General features: G+C 50.8%; 1 protein-coding gene across 1 annotated transcript; it reads left to right on the top strand.

Moving 5' to 3' along the window:
• The first annotated feature begins 4,715 nt into the window (after positions 1 to 4,715).
• Positions 4,716 to 10,181, top strand: LOC124655569 (probable serine/threonine protein kinase IRE). The gene is made up of 16 exons (XM_047194440.1): positions 4,716 to 4,721; positions 4,864 to 6,300; positions 6,392 to 6,514; positions 6,657 to 6,829; positions 6,988 to 7,238; positions 7,451 to 7,671; positions 7,740 to 7,880; positions 8,023 to 8,115; positions 8,287 to 8,491; positions 8,605 to 8,690; positions 9,080 to 9,168; positions 9,332 to 9,383; positions 9,463 to 9,519; positions 9,606 to 9,782; positions 9,893 to 9,970; positions 10,058 to 10,181. The coding sequence occupies exons 1-16, from the start codon at positions 4,716 to 4,718 to the stop codon at positions 10,136 to 10,138; spliced, it is 3,270 nt and encodes a 1,089-aa protein (XP_047050396.1). The 3' UTR covers positions 10,139 to 10,181.
• The last annotated feature ends 465 nt before the right edge of the window (positions 10,182 to 10,646 follow it).

Here is a 10,646-nt window from a genome sequence, read left to right as displayed (position 1 = left end):
TAACGGAAGAGCCATTCCGTCTAACAGACCCCGTATTTTCAAAAATTAAAACCCCGGAAAGTTCATCTTCATTGATCATACTACGGATCATACATACATTGCGATCATACCTACATCCACCCTACATCTATTCGTCAAGGATGACGAATGGGATGAACGCGATGGAGGCCGCCTCCTCCTGCGCCTCGCGCGCCTCGAACTCCCGGACGGCAGCGATGGCCGCCGCCTCCTCCTCTGCCTCCGCCCGAGCCTTCTCGGCGGCATCCTTCTCGGATTCGGCCACCGCACGCCGGAAGGCCGCCTCCTCCTCTGCCGCCTCCGCTTCCTCCTCGCCGGCTCGCGGATCTCCTCCGCTTCCTCCGCCGCTAGTGTTGCCGATGCTCGCCGCCTTCGAGGCGCGGTCCCGCTCCCAGTCGGCGAGCCACTTCTCGAAGGCTCCGCCGCTCATCGGCTTGAGCGGCGGGTCTTGTCGGTACCACCGCCCACCCGCGGCGAACTCCCGGAGCGAATCCGGCACGTACAGCGCGCCGGCGTACCGGCACGCCGCACGGCGGCTCCCGGCGGCGGATATCTTGCACTGGTGGCGCCAGGCCTCCTCAACGGTGTCCGGCGAGCGGGATCGCTTCGATCCGCTCGCCGGCAAGGCGGTACTGCGGCGGCGGGCGTCCATGCCGGAGCTGGGGTGGAATGCGGCGCGGGGGAGTGAGGAATTGCTTGCCGGAGCTAACTAAGGATGCGGCGGCACACGGCGGAGCTAGGGTTGCGAGTGAGGGGTTAACCCCTCACTCGCACCTGCGCCCAGTATAAGTAGGGGGCGACGGGGCCGATTTCCTGGGCCCCGTATTCCGCCAAAATGGGCCGGCCCAAATACGGAGCCTGCTAGACGGCCCATATCACGCCTGCCCCGTATCCCGCCGAAATTTTACGCGGTGGGCGGGTTATACGGGCATGTTAGACATGCTCTTAGAGTCGATTAATTGACCTTTTGCATTGCGTTCTCTAGATTGGTGTTGACGGGTTCTAGCTAGCATAGCCATGAATGTTCACGACTGAAATATCTAAATTGGGAGTGATTGGCCTCACAGATGTTGCTTCCACTGAATCCAGGCGAGGGATCTAAACTTCTATTGACACCACTACGTACGGGCACGGGCGTGCATCTCCTTGGACCTGGGATAGCGCTGAGCGTCCCCCGGGGATCTAATCCCCGATCCCCCGGATGCTCAACCGTTCGATGGGAGCAGAATAAGTGGTCCGATCAAACAAACAAAAAACGGTCAAAGTTATTTTCTCCTTTCCCACGCGGGTGGACCCTACTCCAGGTCGCTTTCTCTCTGTCTCCTTGATTTGGTCTCCGCGTGCACGAAAATTTACAATTCTTGCAGCAACTCCGGCGAACAATCGCTCGCTGAAAAATGCTGGCACAGCTCCAACGAACTTGGACTCGCAGCAGCGCCGCCTCCACTTGTGGCACCGCCGGCCAACCCTAGCAGCAGCACCGCCGGACGCGGGTAGCTCTGGTGGCTAGCAGTATCAGCAGCTCCACCCGCCCCGTGTAGCACCGTTTCTTGTTCAACCCTTGCAGCAGCTGGTGGACCGTTGTGGCAGCTCCACCGCTAGCCCCTTGTAGCACCGAATCGACGGTCGACCATCGCAGCATCGGCGCTTGCCGTTGGTACCAGCGAGTTTTACAACAGCGAAGCTTCTCGTAGCCGCTTGTAGCAGCGCCGCTGCGCCGGCGGCTTGTAGCATGGACGCTGGTCACTTGTAGCAGCGTGGTCCGGCGAATGTAGCATCGGTGGCGGCGGCTTGTAGCAGCGGTGGCATCGACCGCTTGTAGCAGAGAGGCCGGGCGATTGTAGCATCGCCGGTGGCACCTTGTAGCAGCGGCGTCGGTCGCGTGTAGCAGAGCGGCCGGGCGATTGTAGCATCGCCGGCGGCGGCGTCGACCGCTTGTAGCAGAGCGGCCGGGCGATTTTAGCATCGCCGGCGGCGGCTTGTAGCAGCGGCGTCGGTCGCGTGTAGCATAGCGGCCGGGCGATTGTAGCATCGCCGGCTGCGACTTGTAGCAGCGGCGTCGGTCGCGTGTAGCAGAGCGGCCGGGCAGCGGATCTGGCGCGGGAGCTCCATGGCAGCGAGCGCCGCCGCAAGGAAACTGTGGCGAGGCGAGGAGCGGAGCACGCATGCCGGATTCCGGCGTGGGGAGCCATGGTAGTAGGCGTCGGCGGCGAGGCGAGGCGTAGAAGCACAAGCGGCGGAGAAAGGGCTTGCGCTGGTGGAGAGATCTGGGGAGCAGTGGCGGAGCCAGAACTTGAAGCCTGTGTTGTCATTTGGAATCTGTGTTGTCAAATACATGTACTTTTTAATTATTTTAAATATTTTTTACAAGATTAATACGAAAATACAAAGAACTTGGCACAAAGCTGTGTGGTCAAATGACCACACAGGTCTCAACGTGGCTCCGCCACTGCTGGGGAGGTCGTCTCTGCTGCAAGATATCGGCGGCGGCGAGCTCCCGCGTGGACCATGTCTCGTGTGTGTGAAGAACGAGATAGAGAAGGTGAGAGTTGGAAGAAGACGATAATTGTTTTGTGGAGGAAAGAACGCCACGTTAGTGGACGCGTGACATCACCAGGAGGCGGAGGACGGAGAACGTGCGATCCCCCGGATGATTCATAGCGTTTTCCTTTCCATTATATATGTTGCAGATAGTGTATTTCTTCTTCCTCCTACGAAAAATAATCATTTATTTTTCCTTCCTCCAACTATGTATCCACTCTTTCTTTTGAATTCTATGTACTCCTCATAATATGACAATAAGATCGTGGGGTTCAGAGGTGGGCATGCGAAAAAAACTGGTAAAACTTCGGAAGGAAACATTAGCGGGAAATTAAATTAAATTTCAGTGCACAATCCACTAATAATTTCACAAAAAACAACAAAATTCCAAGTAGTACAAAATCAATTTAAAGAAGGTATAAACAGCAGGCTAGAGGGAAGTGAAAAAGGGCAAATCTGAGTTCGGAATTTTGTACTAATTAGAATTTCATTGATTTTTTGTGAAATAATTAGACTGATTTTGTGCACTGAAATTACTAGATTTATTCTATAAAATAATGAAAATGTGAAAAACTAGCAAAAAAAATTAGCCAATGACAATTAGCAAAAGCATATTCTAAAAGATGCAATTTAGGGGACTGCAATTTATGAACAATGTTAGACATCTAAAAATTAACAAAAACATACTCTGGGATGTTCTAATGGTAGTTGCGTTTCTGTAAAAATATATTCAAGATAAGTTAATCCGCCGCAACGCGCGGGCATATTTCCTAGTCTTACTTAATTTTCTTCGAAATTATATTTGAACCAAATGAATAAAGAAAGCAATCGAGTGAGTCAATCAAAATGGATAAAGATGGGTCGCGTGCAAGTATATATCTTGAGAGGCCTTAATCTGAAGAAACGAATGCAATTGTGAAGGAGACACGGTGTTATTTCCTAAGCAAGCAGCATGGTTTCTTCTCATTCCACCCAATTTGACAAAATTTGGGAAAAGGGAAACACAAAGAGTTGCAATTAACGTTGCAAAATGAAAAGATTTGGTTCCTCTTGGCCCAAGAAAGGGAGGGAAGGAAGCTAAAGAAACCGAGAACGGCGATAGCGGCCGGAGGGTGCGAGCGGCGAGCGATCACCACGCTTCCTCGCGCTGCGATGGGCTCCTCCAGAAGCCGGTGGCGTTGAAGCGCGCCCACACCTCCTTCTCCGCCTCGGCGAGCTCCACCTCCTTCTCCGCCGCGGCGGCCGCGGGCTTGGTAGGCCAGTGGCACCACCCTTGCTCCTCCTCGGCCACCAGCGCCGCGTGCTTGACGCGGACCGCGGCCACCGTCCTGGGAGACGAGTCCGCGGCGATGATGAGGTCCTCCATCTCCTTCATCCGCCTGGCCCGAGCGGCGCGTCGCCGGCTGCGCTGGCTCCGGATGGTGCGGCTGCAGAGCGCGGCGGGCGCGCGCACGGCGGCGAGCACGACGAGCTCGACGACGGCGAACGGGATGCAGCAGGTGACGGCCGCGCACCCCGCCGCCGTCCCCGCCGCCGCCTCCCCGCACCGCGGCTGCCTCTCCCGCTCCCGCCGCCGCCGCGCGTCCACCATCGCGGGCGACCGCCTCAGCCGCTTCTCCTGGCCCGGCCTCGCGGGCGACGCCGCCAATGCTGCCACGCGGTTGCTGTGCACCCTGGCCGCCATGTGTACGTAAGTGTCGCGGCAGTGCGATCAGTTAAGCTTACGGGCGCACACGGCCGCTGCCGGTACCTGCTCCCTCGACCGTCGGTATTGGAAGCAGGAGGCGAGCGGCCGCGGTGGGCGGTGGGCGGTGGCGGGTTGGGAGATGGAGATTGGAGTTCGAGGAGGAGGTGGCGTTGCTTCATGCGGCGAGCGCGCCTTATATAACCGGGTCCCGGGTCTCCATGCCGTCCGGGTTTCGCGGCGTCGGACCCGCTAAGCCGCTCGTGGCGAGGCTGGCCCACGCATAAACTCCCCGAAAAAACTCGTGTCCTAGTTTTCGCCACCACGAATCGGAAATGAGAGAGTCAGCTAGTCCGCACGCGCACGCGAGAGACGGGTTCGCCATTGCCGACCACGTCGCGATAGTTTAATGCAAGGAGGAGCACGTCGTGCGCGCGACCACGACGACGAGATCGCAGAGGGCATTTGACCCATGGAGGTAAGGCTCCATTGGTTGATCCATCGATCGATCGTGGTGGTGAGGCTCGGTCGTTGGATTCAATCGATCGGCGTCTGCGGGGGCGTGCGGCCTGTTTGACGTAATTCGCGGCTGACGGTGGTGCTCGATCGCGTGCGTGCAGAAAGACAGCGGCGGCGGAGGCGGAGGCGGGGCGAGGAGGGTGACGTCGCTGAGCGCGGCGGGCGGGAGGGAGATGGACTCGCCGCGGTTCCGGGCGATCCTGCGGGCGACCAGCGGGCGGCGCAAGCCCCGCCCGCCGGACGTCAAGAGCTTCTCGCACGAGCTCAACCCGGGGAGCGGCGGGGCGGCGGGGCACCAGCCGCACCACCTGGCGGCGCGGAACAGGCCGCGCGGGGGCGACGAGTTCATCGGCGTCATCAAGACCAAGTTCATCCGGCTCAAGGAGGAGGTGGACGCCGAGCTGGGCGTCTTCGCCGGGGACCTCGTCGGCGTGCTGAACCGGACGCCCGACGACGGCGACGACGACAAGGAGGACCAGCAGAAGAAGGAGTGGCGCGTCACCCTCGAGGACCTGCTCGTCGTCGCGCAGAAGTGCGCCGAGATGAGCCCCGAGGAGTTCTGGGTCAAGTGCGAGGGCATCGTGCAGGCGCTCGACGACCGCCGCCAGGAGCTCGGCACCGCGGGCGGCGTCCTCAAGCAGGCGCACACGCGCATCCTCTTCATCCTCACCCGATGCACGCGCCTCCTGCAGTTCCGGAAGGAGCTCAACGGCTACGCCGACTACGACAAGCACCAGCACATCCTCGGCCTGCACCAGCTCAGCGACCTGGGGCTCTATCCGTTACAGGCCGGCGACGGCGGCTCCACCGACCTAGGCCGTAGGAGCACCTCCAGCCTGACCGAGCTCAAGGAGAGGCTCATAAGGAGGAGGATGCTGGAGCACAAGCACCTGACGCTCGACTTCGCCGGACGGCACTTCTTGGCAGAGCCCGTCGATTCCCCGGGTAGTGGCAGCAGTGGCAAGATATCGTCTTGGAAGAAGCTGCCGTCGCCTGCCGAGAAGAACCGGCACAAGAACGCGGAGGCCAAGGAGGACAAGGTCACGCCAACGAAGAAGGCGATAACCAGGAACAAGATCGACGTGGATGAGATTGTCGAGAGGATCGACGCCGCTAGCATTCACCCGGACGGCCTGGCTTCCCTTGGGGACTCGGCCGTCAAGGTCGAGATTTCACCCGAGTACCCAGGGGCCCAGCAAATAATCGTCGATGGGAAACCGAGGATGATATGCAGGATCTGCGATTTTGAGATCCCCATGGCGTGTGCCGAAGGCCATTTCATAGTATGCACGCTAGCTGATCGCTGTGATTCCAAGGGCTTGAGTACTGACAAGAGGCTGCAGAGGGTCGCTGAGGTCCTCGAGAGGGTCCTTGCTTGCTTTGAAGCAAAGACCCCGAATGACCCAGAATTTAATCATCCTGACAACGCAAGAGCTAGCACATCGAGTTTAACTGAAGAAGAATCTGATGGATCCATGGATCATGACAATGACTTGTCTCAACTGCTGAATGTGCCATCGTCAGAATTGTTTTCACAAGTACTAGTCGCTTCTCCTATTTCAGACAACTTGAATTCTTCTGATTTGTTCGTAGTGGATTGTTAACATTTGCGTCAAATTTAAATGGCAGGGAGCACTGACAACGGCATCAGGAAGCTTGTCACAGTCACCATTACTGACACCAAGAACTAGCCACGCAGAATCACAACTGACTAAAAACAAGGCGTTCGTCGAGCTAGAGAATTTTCAGCAGGTTTGTTAATCCATTTTATATTTTTGTTCCAATTTTATTTGTTTGGTTAATCCATTCTTTCCATAGACATGATTTTCTTAGAGGCTACAATAAACTATGCTTCTTTGGTGGCCCAAAATTTTAATATACTACCTTTTGGCAGGTTGAAAGTTTACTGACTATCGCTAGAGGCATTGAGAGCATAAAAAGTTCAGAGTACAACTCACTGGAGGACTTGAGCTCTTACCTTGAAGACCTGAATGCTGTCATTGACACGAGAAAAGTGGATGCACTTGTTGTGGAGACGTTTGGAAGAAGGATAGCAAAGTTACTACAGTAAGTGCACTGCCTGTTTTCTGAACATCTCTGTGCTACGTAGCACTTCTATTTCATTTGCCATTAGCAGCAATGTACAAATTGCAGTTCTGTGACTCTAATTTAACATACCTGAAAAACATTGCTCTTACTGTCCTTTTGACATTGTGAGCTCTCAGGGAGAAATTTATGCAACTGTGTGGACAAATAGATGATATGAGCACTGATTCATTAGGTCCAATAGATGAAGATGGTCCTTTGGAGAATAGTGTAAACTCGAGAACAAGCCAGCTGAACGGAAAATTTAAGGATCGTACCTCAATTGAGGACTTCGAAATTATAAAGCCAATCAGCCGTGGTGCATTTGGGCGTGTATTTCTTGCAAAGAAAAGGGTAACAGGAGACCTCTTTGCCATCAAGGTAATGAGCAGTACACCAGCCTGCATATCATGATTCATTCACAAGATCGTAGCTCCTTTACATTGAACACAAGAGAGATACAAAGTTTTTTCTTGGAAGAAGGGTTTCTATTTGTATTTCATTTCATAAAAAATCCAAACTCTTTGCAGCATCATTTATGTCTCTAATTAATTGTGAACCAATGATGAGATTAAATGGATGGCTTGCTCAAAACAATTAGAGAACTCTTCAAAAGAAACCATGGACCATGTGTGTTGCTAGTTTTGTTTGCCTCAAAATGTGCCCTGCTAGCCCCTGTAGTGATTTTGAACTCTTACTCCTCGAGCTTGATGGTATCATCACGAATGCAGGTGCTGAAGAAAGCTGATATGATCCGCAAGAATGCAGTTGAAAGCATCTTGGCGGAGCGTGACATCTTAATATCAGTCCGTAACCCGTTTGTGGTACGTACGATGAATGTTTAGCATAGCGTAATACTGGACTTCACTTAACTTCCATCTGTAATGGACAGGTTCGATTTTTCTACTCCTTCACATGTAGGGAAAACCTTTATCTTGTTATGGAGTACTTGAACGGAGGAGACCTATATTCCCTCTTGAGAGGCTTAGGTTGTTTGGATGAAGATATGGCAAGGGCATATATAGCAGAACTGGTAAGTTACAGAGGCCTTTTCTTTGTCCTGGGGCTGTCTGACAGTATCATACAAACAAGGAAGCCAAAAACATGGATGATCTCTCATTAGATTTTATTATAATTTCAGATAATGACCAATAGCAATTTCATTCTACCTGCAGGTTCTTGCATTGGAGTATCTGCATTCTTTGAATGTGATTCACCGTGATTTGAAGCCCGACAACTTATTAATCTCTCGTGATGGCCATTTAAAGGTTAAATTTCGCTACATTTATCCTTTTTGTCCTTATGATTTATGTTGCCGTTTGTGTTTCGATTGTTTATAGTAGAACCATTAAATTATCCCTGTCTAATTACAGCTCTACTTTCTAGGTTTAAGTTATGTGCTCATGCATTTGAATGATTTTTTTTCCTTTTTCACGCAGCTGACTGATTTTGGACTATCAAAGGTTGGTCTTATAAACAGCACAGATGATTTATCTGGTCCAGATGTCAGCAGTGCACTAGCTGGTGACCATCAACCAACAGATGCAGAACAACGTGCACACAAGCGAGTGCAGAGACAAAAGCAGACAGCTGTGGGAACTCCCGACTATTTGGCCCCTGAGATACTGCTAGGGATGACCCATGGTATGCACGCTTTTTGCGTGGAACTTGTTTTGACTTGAAAGAGTTGAATTGGTCACTTCTAAGAACCTTTGTGGAACAGTGCAAATATCTTGACATTCTTGTTCTTCATGCAGGTCCAACTGCAGATTGGTGGTCAGTTGGTGTCATTCTCTTTGAGATTCTTGTAGGAATTCCTCCATTCAATGCTGAGCATCCGCAGGTAGTATTAATTCACAGGCTTTTCTCCTGTCTAATGTACTGGTCCTCATAACTTACCGTCTTTTCCTCCTAGTGCCACAAATTGTAGGATATAAACAATTTTTTTGTTCAGGACAGTTATGGAACTACATAATGATAATTAATTCATTAACTGAAAAGAGGGAACTAGTTGAAATGACTTGCTATTTATGCACTCTCGTGCATAACGAGGATCCTTTGCAGTCTTCATAGTCTTGCTATTTGTATATTGGGTAAACATAAAGCAAAGAAACAATGTTAAGACCATCAACAATATGGGTACAGAGAATGTTTCTGAATGGACCTTCATGTTTTGATTATGTTTCTGAATGATTTTTAAGTGGCTATATTAACAATATTTGTTGCTTACAGATAATATTTGACAATATAATGAACCGGGAAATACCTTGGCCACAAGTACCAGAAGAACTGAGCTTCGAAGCATACGATTTGATCAACAAGTATGTCACAAGAAATATTGTTTTGTGAAATCTCGCTGTCTATTGAACGTAGTTTTTTGTTTCATTCAACAATATTTTCTGTCTAATATGCAGTTATATGTGCGGAATACAATAGATCTCCTTGCTACAAATGTTAATTCAACTTATTTTGTATTCATGCTAGGTTGCTAATTGAGAACCCGGTACAAAGATTAGGTGCAACCGGTGCTGGAGAGGTACCCTTTTCCTTATTTCCTTTTCGGAAACTACACCTCTTATGTATAGAATACTAACTGAACTATGTTATTAGAGCAGGTAAAGGCCCATCCGTTCTTCAAAGGCATCAACTGGGATATGATTTCTAGACAACAGGTTAGGAGCTAAGCTATGCAGAGTCTAAAATATCAGGCAGCTAAAAGACTCCAGAAAATGTCACATAATCATGTTAATTTTTGTAGGCTGTGTTTATTCCTTGTACGGACGATGATTATGATACGAGTTATTTCGCCTGCCGTCATGCGTGGGGTGCTGCTGATGAGCAAGTCCATGCAGCCCCCAACGAGTATGATGACAGAAGTGAGACTAGTAGCATGAGTTGTGGCAGCAGTCCACGCAGTTGTGATTATGAAGAAGATGTATACCAGATAAATCCCTCTTTTATTTACTCTATTGAAATTAGAAGCAGTCCAAGTCATTTTGTAGCAGTCATCTCATATCTTCAGTTTCCTGCTGAAACCATTAACAGGGCGATGAATGCGGTAGCATGGAAGAATTTGGACCTCCACTATCGGTGAAATATTCTTTCAGCAACTTCTCATTCAAGGTAACCAACCATATCTGAATTATCTGAATTTCCAACAATCTTTGAATCTTTACCCGATTAGTTAATATTTCATTCTGCTGCAACCAGAATATTTCCCAGCTAGCATCGATGAACTACGATCTAATAACGAAGCATAACGAGGATCCTTTGCAGTCTTCGAAATCTTGATAGTCACCATGACAGATCAGTTCCTTCAACAAGATGACTAGTCTCCCACCGGTAAGCTGACATCTACGTCGTTTCTGATCCAAAACGCGCACAAGTAAGACCGCCCCCAGTAAAAATTGATGCATTAATTTCTCTTTGGTTTTATTCGGCCTGAAGGAATTGAGCTGTATCAGTGACCAACTGTAGTAGCGAGTGAAGTGGTACCAAGTTTAGGTGTAGCGAAGACATGAACCTGGGCTGTTCGCTCTGGAACTCGATGATGATTGACCAGCCAACTGAGCAAAGAGCAGCTTGCTTTTGTACAGGAAGCACTTGATCTGGAGATGCGTCTCAGAAGGGCCGGGCTGTCGATAAGTTAATGCCATAGGTACTGGAATCCACTGCGGGGTACTATCTCAACACTCCACAGTTGCTGGTTTTGTACAGGAGTCTCATAGAACATTTGAATTAGGCAGGACAAATTTAGATCTCTCCCTCTCTGAAAATCTGCAGAAGCCATGAGAAGGTG

This window comes from Lolium rigidum, chromosome 5, assembly GCF_022539505.1.
Source record: "Lolium rigidum isolate FL_2022 chromosome 5, APGP_CSIRO_Lrig_0.1, whole genome shotgun sequence".
NCBI lineage: Eukaryota > Viridiplantae > Streptophyta > Magnoliopsida > Poales > Poaceae > Lolium > Lolium rigidum.
Note: the sequence above shows the minus strand (reverse complement) of the source record. Positions and strands in the feature narration are given on the sequence as shown.